We start from the raw sequence: 22,785 nt of genomic DNA on the forward strand, positions 1-22,785 counted from the left end.
TGTTCATTTTTAGAAAATAAAATAAAAATAAAATAAAGCTTTAAAGTAAGAATGAAAGAAAGAAAAGAATGCATTAGTTAATATAACACATGTGTGTAAACATGTAGCCTATGAATTAAAGTTTTCGTATAAGAGCTATTTTCGAAATGATGTAGCAATTAAATGAATCTTTCGCAATCAAAACAAATATCATATAAATTGATTGCTCTATAATACAAAAAACAAAATCAAGTATCAAAATTGATGCTAATCTTCAGTGAAATATACAGATTTACATGTCGGTCATGTGTCTATTTTTGAATGATCAACAATGGAATAGAATGCATATGGCTTCTTTAAAATTGCTGTTTGACACAACTTTTCTATATAGTCATCTTGAAACGAATGAATTAAATTCTGTAAACTACCTCAAGAGCTTTAGGATTCCTATATTAAAAATAAGCAATGGTGTAACCATATTATGAAACTAATACTTATTTTTAAGGTTCTTCGATCCTCAGCCTCGAAGTATTTTTATCATCATATATGATTTTTATATAAAAATGTTATTTATTCTTCAAACTTTATATACAAAATAGAATAAAAAGAAACTTGTAGATAGTGTCCAAGCATTTTACAAAGTTATTGCAATTTTGGCCACGATGGATATAATAGAATTAAATATACAAGTTGAGATCAAATTTTAGAATAAAAGCTAGTTGTACCGAAGCATTAGTGGCTCAAACCCCTTGACCTTTATGTTGTAGGTATCCGTGGAACAACTAAGCGAAGCAGTTCGTTGAATAGCTGAGTGTTTTAAAAACACAACAAGACTAATTAAATTTGTCTATGTAAAAGGCAGATTTATGGTACTAATAAAAAAATCCATATAATTGAGAGTTATCGAACATTGCTGAGGATCGGAGATCGTTATATATGTCACATTCTGTATGTTTTATTCTTTCAAACGTCTGCTCTTTATGTAAATAAAATTGCGTTATACTGATCTTGACTGTGTATTTATTAGGTCTCTACATGGATTCGAACCTGAAACCTGTCTCTTATTCAGTCACACTCCATTAGTTATATGGATTTGAACATTTTATTTCCATGAATTTTTAAAGTTTTATCGAGGGAAAAATTCCAACCATAGATTGAAATCATGCATTAAACTTTATAAGACTGTCCAAAGTTAATTCTGCGTTTAACGTAACCCGCACGCATACATGTAGGTGTATTTTGAAGTGACGTTAAACATATGATAAATTTTGGGCCGTTTAATACAGGTCCATGGAGACTATGTGATCCTTTTCGCACATGAATATATCAATACAACTCGGTAAAAAGCAGTCAATTATGTTACATGTGTAATTCAATAATTTATTTTAAAAAAACTGGACGGATAATTCAACACAAATCGACTGAACACAAAGTTTTCCAACTAAATCCCAAGGTTAAAAGTTGATGAAGTCGTATTCTCTCTGCATGCGTAGCGTGACATTTAGGATTTTCTTGTCACCGTCCCACTGGGCTTTTCCGGTTTTGTGATTGACGGGATGAGGTAAATGTAGTCCGAGTTTACTGAAAAGAAGTTCGGTAGTTTATAAGGAATGATAATTATAAGAGAGAAACTGAAAAAAAAACTCACACAAGAAAAATCTCTTTTGGGGATCCAATGATTCACGAAATAACACATACCAAAAATAATAGACATGATAAAACCAATGCAAAAAATTATACTGGTACACCCCCATTCCTCCCAAAAAGGCGCTGATAAAAAGAATATTAAAAAAAATATCAGGAGTTGTCTCTCTTTTCATTATCAAATTCTTCTCTAAAAAGGGGAATAACTCAAAATTTTTCCATTTACTTCGAATAAAAAATCGAGTTATCTCCCTTGTCAACATGGCAATACAATTCCATAGCATTTTGCTTACTAGGTGACTCTGCCTAAGAAAAAAACTTTTTTGCGTAGCCTTAAGATGGAGTTGAATTTTGAACATGTTGTGACAAGACATATTCTAGTGAAACTGAGAAGAACAAAACTGGAACTAATAAAAAAAAATTCTTCGTAAAATGGACATGTTATAAAAAAAGATATTACGATATATCCATTATTTTTTATGATGATCTAATTTTCGCTTTTTTCGCGATCTCTTTTAAATCGCAATTAAATGAATATGCAGAAATTATATCCTGTATCATTTTCTATAAGAAACTGTTTAAATAACAAAAAAAATAACTGACGCAAATTAAAACAGATTTTCCCCATTTTCGCAAATTTTGTGACACGCGAAAAAAAACGGATATACAATATCTATGCCCAAGTACATTCTATGCATGCTGCTCCATACAGAGAAGGATAAGGTATCACGTTACCATATCATATCACAAAGTAGGCAAATTAAAGTATGACACAAATGAAGCTATTATTTGATTTCATTTAATACACAGCTTTTTTAGATAATTTAAAAAAACCCTAAAACAATAGCTAAAATTCATCTTTCCAACTAAGTAGGTAAATTTTCTAGTATACTTATGAAGACTTACTATTTTGGAGTTCGAAGGTCAAGAAATTTTGTTTTAACATCTAAGGTGAGATCAGCAGCTTTGGTATCAGGTAATTTGATTTTTATCTACAAATCAAACAAAGGGAAAACACAATATAATGACAAAACTGCAAGTCTTTAGCTTAATTACTTTCACATGAAAGAGCTTAAGCCATGAAACAAAAAATTATTTTTTTTCTAAAATCAAAATACTATGCAGATAATATTCCAGAGAAAAGATCTCCAAAGCAAATTTATATATACAAGTTATTATAATTGAGGAACTTGGAAATGAGTCATTGTTTTTTTTTCATAAAATACATTTAAGTTTCACTGCATTTTTTGTCATACTACTTGTATCACTTTTACATTTTCAAATCTGATACAACACTGAAACATTTCAGTAATGTGTTTTTAGGGAAAAAAAACTAAGTCCCAAGTAATAAAATATTTGGCAATGCGTTTTAAAGTTTAAAATTTGTTAGAAAAGGCAATATTTGACAAAATTTTATAATAATTCTGTTCAGGAATAATAATGATATTTAAAAAAATTGAGAGTTAGCTATCTCTCTTAAATTATCATCTTCCCAAGTCAAGGGTTTCTGATCCGCTCTGCTCTACATAAACCCTTGACTGAATAGGCAGAGTTTGACGGGGTTAGAAACCTTGCATGCTGGTTGGTGTCATACAAGTTTGCATGATCCAATAAGAAATGTTGTTTCAATAATGATGTTAATTGTGAATTGATCAATGTTGAACCGTTGTCAAATAAATTGGAGACGGAATAGTAAGTATTTGACTTACTGATACATGTATCGGTTTTTAGTCCGAGTGAATCCATATTTTCTACGAATTAGATTTTGTTCATGGGAGCAGGCACATTGATATACTGTTTTTGTTTATAAAGCATTCTCTGATTGGTCAGAACAAGAGGTCACAAAGGTTTAAAAATGAGTACTCTCACTAGATGGCGTAATCGTTAACCCGCATATGTATTGTCTTTTCGGTCAAGGGTTTATGTAGAGCAGAGCGGATCAGAAACCCTTGACTTGGGAAGATGTTAAATTATATGCAGTGCTACTTAATAGGCTAAAAAACATGTATTTCATTAAAAAAGAATTCTTTATGAACGTAGAATGTCATAACGACAGTTCTGCATAAAAATAATAATCAAGATTTCAAAATTCGAAAGATGCCCTTCTTGTGATTTTACGGGGATAATAATTCCTCACGTTTAATTAGGAATCTACAGTAAATTACAAGAACATACCACCATGTCTTCACAGCTAGCTGTTGATGGGGTTTTGTTCCCCATCTGAAGGAACATGTCCTCTGAGGAAACTGCTTGCTTGAAGACAATATCATACCTGTAAAAAAGGGTGATGATATTGGTTGAGTTTCTCTTTCAGATAAAAATCAAATCAACAATCTAATGTGAGTTATTTGCGTCAAAAGAAACAGCATCCAAATAAAACAGGCAACACATTATAACAGCAATTAAAATCTTCTTAAATCTAAATTAAGAAATTTATAGTTGACGATGCACACAAAAAAAATATGCACCCTCCCTTCCCCTAGAAAAAAATTAACATTTTTTACGAGCATTACCAATTAAAATTTCTCTTCTAATATCAAATTTGCATGATTCATAATAACACACTGTATCAATTCTAGTAACTATCCTTACTCTGGCTGAGGTCGAGGGTCAAAGGTCGTGTCAAATTCAGATCCTTCTGGGACTTCATCATCTCCCCAAATATCTTTAGGATTTCCTTTGGATTCTGGCGCTTTTAAAGTCAAATATATATATATACTTTTAGAACTTGTGATTAGAACGATTTTTTCTAAAATGAAAGTTCATATGAAAGTTCATAGAAAAAATTATATGAAAGTTAATTCATAAGAGTAAAACTTTTGTACAGCAACCAGTGGTTGTTTGTGTGTGAGAGAATTTTTTCAGCTGCTTCTAATTCTAATCAATGTATATCTACCATTTCACAAATTCACTTGTACTTGCATTGCATCTGTACATCTCATCCTTTAGTTAAACTATTTTTATTTTAATTAAGTGTGTGCATTCGGTTTTAAGTGTATCAGCAATGAACAAAGAACAGATAATCTAATCCTGAAGTAAAAGAGAATGCCTACATGTGCATTTCAAGGAAACATCTGAATAGGTATATTGCATCATTTTCTAGTAAATTGTTTACTCTTAAAATGTGTAAACAATTTACAAAATGTGTAAAACATTGTTAAATTGATCTCTTTGGAAAGTATCACTGAACATATCTACAATTGCAAATGTATGCCATCAACTTTATAAATTAAAATCTTTACTTTCATTTATAAAAAAAAAATCAATTAAAAAAAAAATATAGAAAGAATATTGCATTATGACTGTTAAGGTGTCTTATTATTCAACAAAATTAATGTAAATTTTGACCTTTTATTTAACATATATCACTGTATGAGTAACTTCAATTTTTTTTTTATGATGTCAATGAAATAAAATTTCAATCCATTATATAAATTATCCTATATAATTTCTTCATTCATATGATATGCCTCCAAAAATAAAAGAAACAATACCTTTCTCTGATTTTTGATTTTTCTGAGTGGATGGACCTATCTCTCCTGGTCCCATTTTACCGTATGATGTAGGCTTCAAATAAAAACAAAGCATAAAATTATTTATTGATACCAATTAATCATTACATGTAATTACAAATTCTGTATATTTTACAATCTTCAATGATGTATGTATACAGGTGTACACATACATGTATACCTTAAAGAAGGAGAGATAACTGGTAATATATGAACCCCCCAAAAAAAGAGTTAGACCAAAAGATGTTCAAGATTGTCACTGTTTATATATATATATATATATATATATATATATATATATATATATTTATGATAAATATATATATATATAATATATATATACACCACTTTGTTGAATAGAAAATATGCTGGCTAAGGGTCTATTTTAATAGCCGATGCTCCAAAAATTCTTTACAATTTTAAATACGATTTGCACCTTGGTGATGATAATAACAGTTTATTTTTATAATATTGCTATCTATTAACAAGTTAGATTAGTTTTAACAAAATTGTGTCCATTATAATTTACCCTTTGATCGAGTTCGCAGTCTGAATCACTGTCCTCATCTGGAGGTTTCAGCATATGTGCCAAAGAACTAATATGTTCAGGTGTAAATTCCATTGCTATCAATGCTATGCTCTGCAAAATATAAAATATGGATTTTTTCATAAATACAATGGAAAACACAAACTCATGACTTGAGAGAGAGAGAGAGAGAGAGAGAGAGAGAGAGAGAGAGAGAGAGAGAGAGAGAGAGAGAGAGAGAGAGAGAGAGAGAGAGAGAGTTGTACCTCGAATTGGTAAAAACAATTTCATATTATTTAATTACATTCAGTGATTGAATTGACAAAATAATTTCCTTGATCGTTTAGCACTACAACTCCCTGGGGAGTTAAGGAATTAGGGAAACAATAGTTTAGAATTAGTGCATCCTTTTGTGCAATGAATGCCTCTACTGAACTTAGCTCTGCTCTATGGTCTGTCAACACAAAGATTTCCAAACCCAAAGATACAGCTCTGCAGCTTTTAATGACATTGCGTGTTTATTTATAAGTTTATCTATTCTTTTCTGAGACGTGGACAGACATAGCCTTAAACCATGGACACAGAGCTACATGTACATGTATGTCTGTACACTTCTCTGATCTAAAACAACTGTAACTATTAAGAATAGTTTCTGGTGTACACAACTCTGATTTCTAATTTCAATAACATCTATATATGTATACATATAACTTTAAAACGGCAATGTATGCGTAAATTATGTACCGAAGGGTCTTTGTAAATATAAACTGTTAGCATAGTGTCAGCTTTTTAAAAAATCTTTGCTTTAAAAGCGGATCGCCAGTAAACGTCTTATTCAACACAATCACCAATTATTATCAAGATATCCCCAACTCACGATTAAAGAAAGTTATTACTGAAAACCTCCTATCCCTGCAAATGGTATCCGTGTGGCCTGTGGACGATTTTTATCACCTTGTTAAAAGTTGTTTACACGTTTCCACATGAAGTTCTTGTTTACTTCCGGTAAAATTTATTTTAAACATTAAAACCCCCGACACACAACAAAATATTTTCCGGAATATTCGTAACACGAACATGTAAAGTACAAACACATCCGTGACATGCAATAGACAAAAACACAATTCTATTTTACAACAAGAAAGGCATGGAGTTTTAAATTTCTTTATGATTCACCATCATGTAAATGTTTATCCTGAAACTCAGACACGCAGAATAGTTTTTAAAAGTGGGGAGGGGTGCATGGGGTGTAACTTAAATTGTTTCAAACAATGCCAATCCGTGTGGGGAGAGGGATATGCCTTGCATCTATAAATTGGTCAGCCTATAAACTTTCCCTGTCTTTTTCTCACTTTCTGAATCACCCCTGCGAATGTTATTGTCATTCAAATTTTAGACCACGTGGTTTTATTTGACCCTTTCAGTTTCGCAGTAAAAATCGTACCTCGTGTATAAAGTCTATTTCACAGTACATGTATCTAGGTTCTTAATATAGTAGACAAATATAAAATCTAGAGGTTTATTGATTTTAAACTTTATCTTCATTAATTGGTGAATAAAATGTGTTCTAGAAATAAATGTGACTATACAAAAATTAGTTTTTTTGTCTGCTGTTGCAACAACTAACATGCTTAAAAGAGATCCCTCCTGAGGATTAATTTTCGATCCGCGCCTGACCTATAAAATAGTAATAACATCAATAGTGAAACAGACTATACCATAATATGCAGAATGTTCCTTGAAAATGGCTCGATATACTAAGTTTTAATGCAAAACAGACACCCATTATTTTTTTTTAAAACATGGTATTGCACACCACAAGCATCAAACATGGCTATGATTTTATTAAGCAACCCAATGGTTATATTTTCAACCACTCTACACGTGTTTGAACACGAACGATAACTCTGTTCTGAATATTATCGTTAAATATAAATAACTGCTAGATGGTAAAATAAGACATACATCTTGAAAGCTTTTCCCGTTTTAACATAAATCACAGTAGGATATGATATGAAAAACGACCAGTACTTACGTATTTTGAGAATATTATCCGAACACTTACACTTCCGCTCGAAATTTCACAGGAAGTGAACAAATATTGGTGAAGTCTCGTGAACTTTCATTCGAGCACCTCTGGATTTATTACTTACTTAGCAACGATAAAGAAAACATTCCGAACACATTCGCAGGGGTGTGAATGGTAGAACAGTTCGTTAAAAATTTTATTTTTATATATTTGTGAATTGCAGGCATCATTTGAATTGTGACAGAGACACTTGTCTTCATTGACAATTAAAATTTTTTAATTAGTACAGGACACACTTATTGGCTCGGCTTGGGTTAATTAGAACCTGAGTCCTCTGGCAAGACAGTCCGACAATCTACCGATCGAGCTTACGTTTTAACCAAATAACTTGAGCGACATGTAGTAGGAATGCCATATACCCGACTCTACCACATATTATCAAAAGAAAATTAAAACCCCCAAAACCAGTCAGTTCTTGTATTTAAAACAGTAGGGGAGTAGAGCCACCCCTCCCTCCTTCGTAAGTCTCCGAAACTCCAAACGTTTTCAACAAAGTACGCGAAAATGCAAGTTAAGAAGGCAAGACACTTTCCTTCCTGTATATTATTTACATAATATAAAACCCTCTCTCTTTCTCTCCCCCCCCCCCCCGAAATTAAGAACTTACTTAAAGGGGGTTGACTGCACATGTACGCGTGTGGGTGTGAAAGGGGAAATGGTCAAAATCTATTAGTAAAAAAATCCAAGATGGTAAGAGTCTGGACCCCTTCTTGATCCATACATGGCACTGACATAAAAAGTAGTCAATATGGCTGCTATGGCAGCAATACACATTGCCTACATGTATTGAATTTCACGGTTTTTAATTAAAAAGTGTCCATTGTACGGAGAAAAAGTATGGACAAATTCTATAGATTGTGACGATGCGTTCTTTGTTGTATTTACATATTCTGACATATTCATTTTTCATTTCCTCTATGATTATTCATAATATTTAATGATTTATAAATAAAGAGAAATTAAAAAAAAAAACCCACATAAAACATCAGTATTTATTTTTTAAAAAATAATTTTCAGGCATACATTTATACATGGTAAATCAACAAATGCTAATATACAAGCACGGTACACTAGTTTTACTCTTTATCTTACGATTAATTAAACTGACTCAAGGCGTTAGTTGTAAGATGAATGAATATCAAGCAAAGGTTTACACACACACTCACTCACAGATTAAACCTCTGTTTGTTGTCCCCTTGGGCAGAGGCGATGTACGGGAAAATGACAAGTCCGATTTTCCTGCGAGATCACAGTAGTATCTTCTCAACGAGCTCTGCGTTAACATCAAATTAAAAATACCGAGCCAAAAAAAGAAAAAAAGACGCCAAATATCGAAGGCTTCAGAATGAAGGTACCTGTTATAGGGATTGATCTTGGAACTACGTACTCTTGTGTAGGAGTTTTCCAACACGGAAAGGTGGAAATAATAGCGAATGACCAAGGAAACCGAACGACACCAAGTTATGTGGCGTTTACGGAGACGGAGCGCATGATCGGGGACGCCGCGAAAAACCAGGTGGCGATGAATCCGAGGAACACGATCTTTGACGCCAAGAGACTTATTGGGAGAAAATTCGAGGAGTCGTCCGTGCAAAGTGATATGAAGCATTGGCCGTTTAAGGTGTTGAACAAGCAAGGGAAACCTATGGTTCAAGTGGAATATAAGAACGAAATTAAAACCTTTAGTCCGGAGGAAATTAGCTCGATGGTGTTGATCAAAATGAAGGAGACGGCGGACGCTTTTCTAGGGGAGAAAGTCACACAAGCCGTCATTACGGTCCCTGCTTATTTTAACGATTCGCAGCGTCAAGCGACAAAGGACGCAGGCGTCATCGCAGGATTAGATGTGTTGAGGATAGTCAATGAGCCTACGGCCGCGGCTCTAGCCTACGGTTTAGACAAGAATTTATCTGGCGAGAAAAACGTTTTGATATACGATTTAGGAGGGGGTACTTTCGATGTGTCGATTCTCACGATCGACGAAGGCTCGGTTTTTGAGGTGCAGTCTACGGCCGGAGACACGCATTTAGGAGGAGAGGATTTTGACAACAGAATGGTGGACCACTTTGTGAAAGAATTTAAGAGGAAATACCAGCGGGATATAACGTCCAACAACAGAGCTCTCAGAAGGCTACGTACTGCCTGTGAAAGAGCCAAAAGAACTCTTTCCAGCAGCACAGAGGCTAGCATAGAAATCGACTCTCTGTACGACGGAGTAGATTACTACACCAAAATAACTCGCGCAAGATTCGAAGAACTGTGTTCTGACTTATTTAAAAGTACGATGGAGCCCGTCGAGAGATCGTTGACGGATGCAAAGTTAGACAAATCAAAAATACACGACATTGTGCTGGTTGGTGGATCTACGAGAATACCCAAGATCCAAAAACTACTGAGCGATTTCATGGGAGGAAAGGAGCTGAACCGCTCCATCAATCCGGACGAAGCTGTGGCCTACGGCGCCGCTATCCAAGCCGCTATTTTGTCGGGGGACCGGAGTGACGCTATAAAAGACGTGCTTTTAATCGACGTCGCACCGTTATCCTTAGGTATAGAAACAGCTGGCGGCGTCATGACGAATCTGATTGATAGAAACAGTCGAATTCCATGCAAAACTAGCAAAACCTTCACAACGTACTCAGATAATCAACCAGCTGTCCATATTCAGGTATTTGAGGGCGAACGCGCCATGACCCGAGACAATCACAAACTCGGGAACTTTGATCTCACGGGCATTCCACCAGCACCCAGAGGTGTTCCGCAGATCGACGTGGAATTTGACTTAGATGCAAACTGTATTCTAAATGTTTCTGCAGTAGACAAAAGCACTGGAAGATCCAATAAGGTAACCATTACAAACGACAAAGGACGATTGACCAAGGCCGAGATTGACCGAATGGTTTCGGACGCCGAAAAGTACCGAGAGGAAGACGAAAACCAGAAAGAACGCGTGCAGTCTAAAAATCAGCTGGAACATTACGTGTATGGCGTCCGTAGCGCAGTGGAAGAGGAAAAAGGCAAACTAGAACCTTCAGAGAAAACGGAAGCGTTGAATGCCTGCGAGGAAGCTCTAAAATGGCTGGACCTTAATGCCGAGGCTGAGAAGTCAGAATATGAAAGTAAACTGAAAATGGTACAGGACACATGCAGTCCAATGATGACAAAGCTCCACGGTGATCAGAAAGGAGAGAGTACTGGGGGCGGACCTAAAGTGGAGGAAGTTGACTAATCAGGTGTTATTTGTGAAACCACGTTAACTCATTGAATTATTCAACGTCACCGGAGTTGTTTAATATGAAAAGAAACTACTTAGGCCTATAATCATGCATGACGACGATATTTAACTTGTAGTCTTTTATGTTATTCAATATATGTGTTACACATGTGTTAATTTTTAAAATATGTTCAGGATTAGATCATTTTTACTAATTTCAAAGAAGGGATACCTAAAAATACCTAAAAGACCAACCCCCCCCCCCCCCAAAAAAAAAAAACCCAAAAAAACAAAATTTATAAAAGGACCAAAGTAATTTTGTAAAATTAATATAGACAAAATCAAACTACGAGGGTTGATCCAAAAGTTGTCAAAGATGCGTTAAGATAATGAAAAGTAGGATTAAAAAGCACAAACAATCGCACTATTTTGAAATTTCCATAATTTTTTTTATCACAGGCGCTAGTTTCATACAGTAAGCCTACTCTCATTCAATTACTCTCAATAATGAATATCAAAGAGTTGTGTAATTTGGACAAATACCTTTATAAATGTTCAAAATTACAATAGAAATATATTGTTTTTGTTTCGTCCTGAAAATATACTCTCCATTATCCTGTCTACTTTTATATTTAATTTTATCATCGTCATTTTGTCATTGTAATACAATGTACATACATGTATGTACACTGCTATATACATTTGTACGCTGAAACGTGCACCCGTAGACTATAATTGAAGATTGTGGATTAAAAAAAAAGGTCTACATATGTTTGTACACTTTACTTATGTATTTATGTTAAACCTAAGAATCGTATGGTTCTTGGTACTAAAACAATACAATACAATACTGTATGATATAAAAGACTGATTCTCATTGAGAGTTAAAACTCCCTAGACGAGGCAAGTTAGGGACTGAATTGTCTTTATACCGTAGAGGGTCATAAAAATAACTGTATCTACCATATTGTCTTTGTATGGAAAGCATTCTATAAACTTGTAAGTATAAATTTGATTTTTGGAAACATACTATGTAAATGTAGGTGATAAAATGATGCTCTGTCTAACTGTCTATCAAATTGATCAAATCAAGAACAAAAACCATCTTAGTTACTATACTGTTTGCGTACAATAAAATATATTTATACTTTTTAAATTGTTTATTAACCTCTGCATGTTGAAATTTTGCTGCAGAGAGATTCTTATTCAATGAAAACAAAATTGTAACTGAAATGCACAATAATGAAGCATACTTTAAAACTTTGCCATTTCTCAGCAAGAGTTATCTTTCTTATCAGATTGAGTTTTACTTTTTCCTTGTAAAAGGAATTATACATCACGATGACATGCATGGATCCTGAAAATTATCATACGGGTGGGCCGACGGATATTTGAGTATGTTCGGGGGTGGGGGGGGGGGGGTGTTGGGGGTGACGTGATTATTTTCGGTAATTTTACAATAAAAGTTACGTAAATTATAAGTTATTAAAATTATATAAAGGACTATATATATGTTATGGGCCTTAAATGGCCCCCTAAAATGAATATTATCATTTTACTGTAATTCTTTGTTTTCTTGTACAGATATATATGTGTTTACTTAATGTTTAGTTTGATTCTAGTGCCGACAATTTAGAAATATGACATTGTAAAGACAACCTTTTCCCGCCATTTTTGCATTTTTAGCATAAAACAGCTTGTTTTCAAGCCGTTTTTCTTTCAAAAAATATATAAAGCGCATGCTTAAACAAACAAAATATTTTAATCAGAGATGTATCTAGCCAAGACTAATAAGTGACAAAAAACTTTTCCTTGTTCAAGCATGCGCTCTATATTTCCCATTCGTAATAAGATTTTTAAAAATTGACAATTTTGACTGATTTTTATTGAATTATAGAAACATCGTCACTTCTGACGTTATATACAGGTACTGCAAGTAAGTGCAAATAAATTAAATAAATAGGTAAAAAATATGTTTTATACCAACTCTTCTAAAAAATAACATAACATTTATAGTACCCGAAACACTTAAAAAAATGGCGAATTATATGGAGGCCAAATTTTACTCAAATTATATATAGTTTCCTTTGATTTTCCAGCTCCCCCCCCCCCCCCCCGCCATCCATCTTTACTGGACTGTAAATGTCAGAATGGGCGATAAAATGTCCCTTATGTAATGTTCACAGCGATGATACATGTATTTAATTTATCACTGACACCTGAATTATTTGGCAAACGTTACGATGAAGTTATAAGGGTTTTAACTCGTACAAATTAAACAGTTATACAACATAATTGCTTTTTTTACGTGGACTGATTGTGTTAACTGTACATTTACCGGTATTGCTAAAATAAATCACTTTATTTTTGTCTTCCAAAAGGTTCGCATGATAATGTCGACGCAAGAAAATGGTAGATGTTTTTCAACAAATAATTGTACGATAGCAGATGATCATTTATAATTATAACAGATTCAAGCGCCCAAAATAGTGTCAAGTTTTAGACCAAACCCAAGTCGAAATACCGGTACAAATTTATGATATGTAATCAACATGTACATCTTTAAAGTAAATTAACTCAACATTAATTCTTAAGAACAACTAAAGTCTTTCTTTTATTCCTCTCACATTAGCAAATTTTGAGTCTTTCAAAAAAAAATTTGCTACGCCTTTTATTCTGGACTGAAACACTTTAAAGTACATTGTATTTGTTTAATAACTTCAAATTAAATGATTTACAGCAACAATATCCAATCTTTTCATCATTTAATGATCTAATTTGGAAATTTTACCTTTCCGAAAATTTTTAAAAATATTTTCAACTTGGTCAAATACAGGCACGTAGCATCAGGGGTGGAGGGGGGGGGGGGGGGCAGAGGGGCCTGGCACCCCACTTTTTCCCGCAGCAACTAATTTTTTAAAATTTACATATAAAAAATTGAATTATCATGGAGTTGCCCCCCCCCCCCTCCACACTTTTTTTTGGGAGTATGTAAAAAAAAAATAGTATGAAAATAAGAAAATTAGGAGTGAAATTGAAGTTATATACTACAACACCCCCCCCCCCCTCTCCACGGATTATGTTTTTGAAGATTTTGGGAAATTATAATTATTTTTTTTTTGCTTGTTAAGATTTTTTTAATGAGTCTGCCCCCCCCCCCCCACCACTTTCAAAAACGATGCTATGTGCCTGAAATATTGTAAAATTTGAAAAATCTACATCGCTGAAAGTATTTACAGTATTTAGGCTATATATAATGTAATTTTATTCTTATCAATATCGAAGGGTGTCCCATACCACCTTAATGCCCCAGTCACACATTCACGGATCAACTCCACGGTTCTACTACGGAATATTTTCCACGGTTAACACCGGAAAATCAAGGGCGAATTTATTGATCAAAAACTAGTTCGAGTTTAGGTTTATGGTTTGATAATAGTTTCATATCTGTTTGAAACCAGTTGGGTGGTTCTAAGGTTTAGCACTAAATGGAAAGTTAGTTTAGAAAAATGGCTGCCATTGTACTAGCATACCTATTGGATTTGTTCTTGAAATATAAATTATAGTCTTTATTAAACAGTGCAGACAATTTTTTTCATGGCAATACCCACATATTAGGTTATTCTGCGAACACATTGCAAAATTGGCTTTAAACACCATATCAATATTTTGGAAAAGTGAATGATGCTATGAAAAACTATATTAATATTCATTTTTCTACACGTATATCAATAGAGATAATTGGTTCACTCAAGGCGTATGAAACAAGTTAACAAGAGGCCCATGGGCCACATCGCTCACCTGAGGAACAATAGGTATGATAAAGTCAGCTTAATGGAGTCAAAATACAAACAATCTGGACAATGTACAATAATACATGTAGATCCTGTATAAATAAAATCCATTTTTCCCCCTTGGAACTCGGATAGCCCTGATTGCCGCCAATATTTACAAGAGCAGACTTTAATCACCGCTCCTGCACACGTTACGCAGGCAGGGGTGACCGCACAACTACACAACTCAACAGGTACCAACATTTACACAAGCAGGCAGGGATGACCGCACACTTACGCCAACAGCTCAACCTAACGCAAACAAGGACTTCCACACACTTGCGCTAGAAAGGCCTGAACACCAGCAGGGATGACCATACACTAGTGCTCGCCACACTAGTGCTCTGCCGCAACCACCACCAATACAAGCACGTATGACTGCACACTTGTATTAAAGGAATGACCGCACACTTTGTATCAAAGTTTAGAAAACACGTAGATTAGATAGAGCAGGGATGTTCTCACACTCAATCTATCCATACCTTTTTAAGTTTAACCCCAAACAGTCACTCACCTTAAGGCAATAGACACTGTCCCTATATATGTGCCAGCCTTAAATAATTCATAGTATCTAAAAATTGGAAATCAAAAATAAACAAACTAATCCGGCCTAACCAAAAACTTCTTATGCAGAACAACTTATATACATTGAATATTTATTATTGTATAAAAATAATCATCATAATAATTGGTTAACAGTGGATGCATTAATTAAAATAATCAAGAATCAATAAATCAAGGGCAATAACTCAATACAGTAATACAAAAAGATTCTAATGAAAAAATAGCTGCCTGCTTTAATTTTATAGTCATATCACATGTTGAGTATTGCAGTTCTCAAAAAGATCCTTTACAATTGTTTATATATGGGATATTTAGGTACATCAAACTTTGAACCTTCTTGTGAGGCCGAAGAATTGTCCTGGAGCCAAAGTTTTAACAATTATAAAGAATCATATTGCTGATTAGTTTCTGAGAAGAAGATTTTTAAAAATTTACTTTATATATTCCTATGTAAAACTTTAACACCCCCACCCCCCCCCCCCATATGGCCTCAACCTACCCCCAGGGATCATGATTTTCACAACTTTGAATCTACACTACCTGAGGATACTTCCACAAAAGTTTCAGCTTTCCTGGCTGATAAGTTTCTGAGAAGAAGATTTTTAAAGATTTACTCTATATATTCCTATGTAAAACTTCGACCCCCCATTGTGCCCCACCCTACCCCCAGGGATCATGATTTTCACAACTTTGAATCTACACTGATTGAAGATGCTTCCACACAAGTTTCAGCTTTCCTGGCTAATTAGTTTCTGAGAAGAAGATTTTTAAAGATTTACTCTATATACATGTATTTCTATGTAAAATTTTAACACCCCCCCCCCCAATGTGGCCTCACCCTACCCCCAGGGATCATGATTTTCACAACTTTGAATCTACACTACCTGAGGATGCTTCCACACAAGTTTCAGCTTTCCTGGCTGATTAGTTTCTGAGAAGAAGATTTTTAAAGATTTACTCTATATTTTCCTATGTAAAATATCGACCCCCCCATTGTGGCCTCACCCTACCCCCGGGGATAATGAATTTCACAACTTTCAATCTACACTACCTGAGGATGCTTCCACACAAGTTTCAGCTTTCTTGGCTGTTTAGTTTCTGAGAAGAAGATTTTTAAAGATTTACTCTATATATTCCTATGTAAAACTTCGACCCCCCATTGTGGCCCCACCCTACCCCCAGGGGTCATGAATTTCACAACTTTGAATCTACACTACCTGAGGATGTTTCCACACAAGTTTCAGCTTTCCTGGCTTTCTGGTTCTTGAGAAGAAGATTTTTAAAGATTTACTCTATATATTTCTATGTAAAATTTTGACCCCCCCATTGTGGCCCCACCCTACCCCCGGGGATAATGAATTTCACAACTTTCAATCTACACTACCTGAGGATGCTTCCACACAAGTTTCAGCTTTCCTGGCTGTTTAGTTTCTGAGAAGAAGATTTTTAAAGATTTACTCTATATATTCCTATGTAAAACTTCGACCCCCCATTGTGGCCCCACCCTACCCCCGGGGGTCATGAATTTCACAACTTTGAATCTACACTACCTGAGGATGCTTCCATACAAGTTTCAGCTTTCCTGGCTTTCTGGTTCTTGAGAAGAAGATTTTTGAAAATTTATCGAAATTTTTCATTAATTTCTTATTATCTCCCCTTGAAAACGGGTGTGACCCTTAATTTTCACAACTTTGAATCCCCTTTGCCTAAGGATGATTTGTGCTAAGTTTGGTTGAAATTGGCCAAGTAGTTCTTGAGAAGATGTTGAAAATGTGAAAAGTTTACGGACAGACGGACAGACAGACAGACGGACGGACAGACGGACGACAGACAAAATGTGATCAGAATAGCTCACTTGAGCTTTCAGCTCAGGTGAGCTAAAAATGACACTGGTTTTAAGTGAAATATCCACTAATTACGCGGTCTTAGCTCAAAAGCCAGACAAATCTTGTTGATTTCAAAGAGCCGTAGTTGAATGGCCAGCAATGCATTACAATGTGTACTAAAAAAATGTTATGAGTATATCTTTCAATGAATTCTTTTTTTTCATCAAACACTTCGAAAGTTTTTCCTTTGCTTGTTGTAAATTGCAAAGGGTAATTCTCAGTGTTTGTATTAATGGAATCTCTCTCTCTTTCACATTATTATTTTGGTCAGTACTATATGTACTATCATAGATCCTTTGAGACACATATGTTTAACGTTAGAACGATACTCATATGATTCGCTGAGTTCATTCTTTGACACATGTGCCACACTTGAGTATCAACAACTCTCTTTCGAACACATCTCCGCCATCTTGAAAGGATTTAAAAACCCCGAAACCGCACTCGAAGGTGGTTTTAGGTTTCCTGGAAACTTGTTTCAGTTTAAAGCCAATAAATACAAAAACTAGTTTTAGTTTAAAACTAGTTCAAAACCAGTTTTGCAAATAAATAAAAAGTTTTTAAAACCGAATTAAAACTTAAACTAGTTTTTGATCAATACATTCGCCCCAAATAATCGTTAATGCCCCAGTCACACATTCACGAATCAACTCCTAGGTTCTACTACGGAATATTTTCCACGGTTGACACCGGAAAATCTAATGATACGGAGTTAGTACGGATGCACTACGGAATGGATACAAATTGATACATACGAATTACTACGGATTTATACGGAGTTAAAACGGACTGCTACGTTTTAAAACGGTTTAATAAGTTTTTCTAAGGAGGTACTACGGTGGTTTCATCCGTAGTGGAATTTTGAACATGTTCAAAAATTGTCGCAGCTATACATGTATTGCTACGTTTGGGTACGATAACAGACGGAAAAGCCACGGGTCAATACATATCGCCACGAATGATTCCGGATCGCTTCCGTAGCTAATCCGGCATTTAATCCGTGAATGTGTGACTGGGGCATAAGAAAAGTTGAAAAGAAACAAACTGAGACAACCCGCAGCGGGTCGAATTTTCCTTCGCATTATCCAGTGAAGTATGACCGAGTTTTAACTTTTTTACCTGACACTTCATTCAATGACCCTGGGTATATTCGAGAAAAAAAAATTGAAATCAATAAATGAATAAATTATATACTTTTTTCATCACTAGTCAACCAAAAAGTAAAATTGTGGGGTTTTTTTTTCGTTGGCTGCACAGGCACCTGGCGTTGTAGATTTTTGTCATAACAAAAAAAACCCACATTTCTGAGAGCCACCATTAGGTCAATGGTTTACATAATGATGTCATAGCGCAAAGGTGATTTATGAATGATGTACCCCCCCCCCCCCCACCCCCCGCCGAAAAAAGAAATTCAATCACGACTTATTCGCTAATCCAATTTGAATTAAATAAGATTCTTAAATTGTAAATAAGAGCATTGTATAATCTACGCATACCAAGTAGAATACTAAACCATAAATCTGTATGACAAGTTTACTTAAATCGTATCTATATATTAAGTTATATAGCATTTTTTGTAGTCCCGACAGTAAGGATTTGGAGAAAAAAAATAAATTAACTTTTCGATGAGAGATCCCCAAAAAAAGCCAAATAACTCAGTTTGAATTTAACTTTGTTAAATATTTGAATTTACTTAGTGCATGGCAACTTTGATAGGAAGAGTACAGTGCATTCAAAATAAACAAGATGAATGCTGTCTTAACGACTATGGATATTAGTTTCACCAGTGATGTAGACACCCCTCTTCGTCTTAATCATGTATGCATGAACCGTTGTGTTTCTATATGTAAGCCATGTGTACACCAAACACTTAGCAAGGATAGCAATTTACACTTTTGTCATTATATATATTCAAAGTGATAATAAAAACAGCAACGTCTGCACTAGCTTTCATGTTGCATGACAACAGCATAATATATCGTCTTTTGGCAGATGATGTCTGAATAGTTTCACTGAAATGTAACGCCGTCAGTTCTGGATGATTAGTCCGTATAATGGCTACATACATATTTATTTTTACAGATTGTGAACGATGGTGATGGTTCCAGTGGATAAATAAGGTCGATATGATGAGCTCAAAAGTTTTTCCGCCATGAAAGAAAATATATACTTAGGCAACATAAGGATTGCTTTATCAATAAATGTACATTGTAAAATATTTGGCGATGAGGGTGGATTTCGAATTAAGGTGGTATGGGACATCTGTCGATATTAATGTGGATTAAGGTACATTATACTTGAAATACTTTCACCGGTTTAGAATTTTCAAATTTTACAATATCTAACCAAAAAACAGCTTTTAAAAATATTTTGAAAGGTAAAAATTGTAAAACCCACAGTGGGATTCGTAGTAAACCCTCTAACTCACTGTGCTACGCTTTTAGATGAAAATATTGGGAAAGAAACTACCTATATAACTGCACTTAATTTTATTGTTTATTTCGATAAACAATACGTCACAACATGGAAGTGTCCCATACCACCTTAATTAATTTTCTAACCACGAACTAGCAGATAAATATACTTAGTACATACCAAAATTGTTTTATTTATGTCCCTCTGTATTGCAGCAAGCTCTTTGACACCTGTTTAGTAAACACTACATTTATTTGGGAAAACAATAAGCTATTAATTCTCTTTCGTAACAAGACTATTATTATTTTCAAATTTGAACTTTCTGATGAAATGTTAACTTCAATTTGCCATAACAGAAAATTTTTCTCACAATAGACATTTTTCTTTAATCAACATGTAGAAAATTGAATATTAAAGGAGCTAGCGCCACTAGGTTTTTGATAACATGTAAAATATTTTACAATCAATTAATAACATGCCAATGGAATTGAAGTTTAACACTTTTTCTTGTCCTCCCTCACTTTTTCTCCCCCAAACAGATAAGAATTTTGAGAAATTGCGGAAAGGTTTATAACTTTTATTTTTAGAAATGTTCTTTTAAAATTAATGGATGGATGCTGCTTTTGTTGGCATCCAACATTAGTGAGGTCCATTTGATTATAGCATCAGGAATAATGGTTTTTATTTGTATTGTACTTAGTTCGAAGAGGTACAGAATAGAGAGGTACCTTTTCTTCAAATGTTAGCAATATCACTAAGATATTGTGGTGCAAGACTGTAGTGAATATTATGCATAATAAAACATGCTTTCTTCTTCATTCCGTATCTTTCAAAGTCCACTCATCTAATATCCGACTTTATGAAAATTATAAACATCTCTTCCTGAATTAACCCCTCGCTATAGCAAGGGTCCTATGTATACTTATGAACGAACTCTTGTTTGGCGTTTATTAATAAATGACCATGTATAACAGCAGAGTGCACAAAACACGCTTCATCTTGGCTACAAAAAATACTAAAAATCGCAGTGAAAGGCAATTCATTGCACCCACTTGTAGCAGTGAGACCGAGATCCACAAACCGGAGGGTGTGCTTGGTGTTGCTGTGGACCTTCCGCTGATGTCAGGCCTTTCCATAACCAAGCATTGATTAAATCAGCAGACAGCTACATAAGTTGTTTATGGTGAGCTTTTCAGCTTTTTCTGGAGTGAAGAAAATGGCTAAGGTAACCAGAGGGAAGGGGGTATGAGGATAAGGCACCAAGGTGGTCTGAAAGTCCGTCAAGTCAAAGTGGAGGGTACCACCAAAGCAGAGGACGTCAATCTAGTGTGAGTGGAAAGACATTAGTTGGATTTATTTTTACCATGCACTTTTGGGGTATACATTGCATTTGGTATGCTATTAAGTATATAAATGTACATTTATAATTATTTAAAAGTCCCAGAGATATGACATCCAAAAAAAACCCCCTAAAGCTTTTGAGCAAACTAGTGCATGTAGTTGTCACTTTTCATTACGATTCCACCTCTAAATTGTATCATGAATCACCTTGTTTTATTTATGCAATAAGTTAAAATGATACACAATAAAAAGTATTTCACATCGACCAGGGATTAGTTATACTCTGTCCCGAGTTTTTGCTCCCACCACTTTTTGCTTGATATTACAATAATAGTAAATACCTTTGTGCTCAAACTACAATGTACGTTCATCCACTAATATGAAAAATTTCCAGATTATCTGTTTTGAAACGCCCCCTCTACCGCTTCAGGTTTCAATACACATCCAAAAATTGAAAGTCTACGGAGATTTTGCATTGCATCAGCCATTAATAAGCCCGGATGATAATGTTAAAAAATTGCGCGATGTATTCCGAGTGTATTCCGAATGGAGAAAAGATGTAAACATTTACCATTACAAATCTCCGTAAGAAAATTGTTTTCGTTCCTGTGAAATTTTATGAGTGAAAAGGGATAATTGTTTAATGAAGATATATCTTGGATATATTCCCTTTCATCGATTTCAATTGTATTTCTTTCACAGATATGTGTATTTTTATTAAAAATCATCAAAAATTGATGGAAGCAATAACTTGGGACAGACTATAGACAATTTTTAACCGTGGGTCATATTCTCTATATTGTAAAATGAAAGAGAATTATTGATCTATTTTAGAATTTGCAGTAAAACGAAACTCTAATAGATCAATACCCTATATCTATCCAGAACTTCGCTATAGTTACTTCAAAATGTGCAGGATCGGGGCCTCACGGGAAATAAAGCAAGATGCATGAAATACTACACTGCTTTCCTCTATAGTCTGTCCCAAGATATTTATGCTGCATATATGAACGATTTTTAATAAAAATACACATACTTGTGACTGAAGTGCAATTAAAATCGATGAAAGGGAAAATTCCCAAGAGAACTTCATTCACACATTATCATTTTTCCCTCGTAAAAATTCACAGGAACGAAAACAGATTTCCTACGGAGATTTATAATGGGGAATGTTGACATCTTTTCTCCATTCGGAAATACTCGGGACACCTCGCGCAATTTTTCAACATTATCATCCGGGCGTCTTCATCTCCTTGATCAATTTTTTCTTTAGATCATAACAAAAAGCTTGTTTTAATTAATCTCAGGTTAGCATATCATAATTTTCCAGCTCAATAAATATTTTTCACTTGAATTCCTTACAAAACACATGCAATCACAAAGCATCTGTACTTTAACCTAGACTATTTCAATTGCAACTTCTTTGGGCTCTTTGGAAGAATTTGTGGGAAAACACCTCGAACTGAAATGTTATTCATATGGAGTCACTTCCCATTGAACTATGAATACTAGCGGAAAAAAGAAACTGTGCATTATTTAATATATGAAAAAACATTTAAAAACTACAATGAACAAATTTTATTTTTTGTAATACTGTTACTGTGGTTTCATTAATATTCAAGGGTATCAATTTTCGTGGATAAAATGAAAATCACAGTTTCAAGGATTTGTGAATACATGGCCAATGACCCCATCAGTACAACATGTCAATAGAAATTGCATTTCAATGAACATTAAATTTCGTGGATCAACTTAAAAACGAAATCCACGAAAATTGGTATT

General features: G+C 34.4%; 2 protein-coding genes across 5 annotated transcripts; one reads left to right on the forward strand and one right to left on the reverse strand.

The window, feature by feature from the left end:
• Positions 1–1,369: 1,369 nt before the first annotated feature.
• LOC105326245 (dynein axonemal assembly factor 6) lies at positions 1,370–21,555 on the reverse strand. 4 transcript variants are annotated; one of them, XM_066067255.1, is made up of 7 exons: positions 21,345–21,555; positions 5,665–5,775; positions 5,118–5,190; positions 4,216–4,315; positions 3,799–3,895; positions 2,530–2,615; positions 1,370–1,560 (listed from the first exon to the last, which is right to left on the reverse strand). In XM_066067255.1, the coding sequence occupies exons 1-7, from the start codon at positions 21,372–21,374 to the stop codon at positions 1,434–1,436; spliced, it is 624 nt and encodes a 207-aa protein (XP_065923327.1). In that variant the 5' UTR covers positions 21,375–21,555; the 3' UTR covers positions 1,370–1,433. The 4 variants fall into 4 exon arrangements, with proteins under 4 accessions (XP_065923327.1, XP_034313027.2, XP_065923329.1 ...); XM_034457136.2 differs by lacking the exon at positions 21,345–21,555 and adding an exon at positions 6,539–6,685; XM_066067257.1 differs by lacking the exon at positions 21,345–21,555 and adding an exon at positions 6,616–6,659.
• Positions 9,072–11,042, forward strand: LOC117684541 (heat shock protein 68). Its single transcript, XM_034457137.2, has one exon. The coding sequence runs from the start codon at positions 9,096–9,098 to the stop codon at positions 10,977–10,979; it is 1,884 nt and encodes a 627-aa protein (XP_034313028.2). The 5' UTR covers positions 9,072–9,095; the 3' UTR covers positions 10,980–11,042.
• Positions 21,556–22,785: the final 1,230 nt, after the last annotated feature.

The sequence above is a fragment of the Magallana gigas genome, chromosome 7 (assembly GCF_963853765.1).
Source record: "Magallana gigas chromosome 7, xbMagGiga1.1, whole genome shotgun sequence".
Lineage (NCBI taxonomy): Eukaryota > Metazoa > Mollusca > Bivalvia > Ostreida > Ostreidae > Magallana > Magallana gigas.

Coding starts and splice junctions, on each gene's coding strand:
- LOC117684541 (XM_034457137.2), top strand. CDS start 9,096: ATGAAGGTACCTGTTATAGGGATTGATCTTGGAACTACGTACTCTTGT.
- LOC105326245 (XM_066067255.1), bottom strand. CDS start 21,374: ATGAACGTACATTGTAGTTTGAGCACAAAG. Junction 5,776..21,344: donor ATTGTAGTTTGAGCACAAAG/GTATTTACTATT, acceptor TATATTTTGCAG/AGCATAGCATTGATAGCAAT. Junction 2,616..3,798: donor CTAGCTGTGAAGACATGGTG/GTATGTTCTTGT, acceptor TTTGATTTGTAG/ATAAAAATCAAATTACCTGA.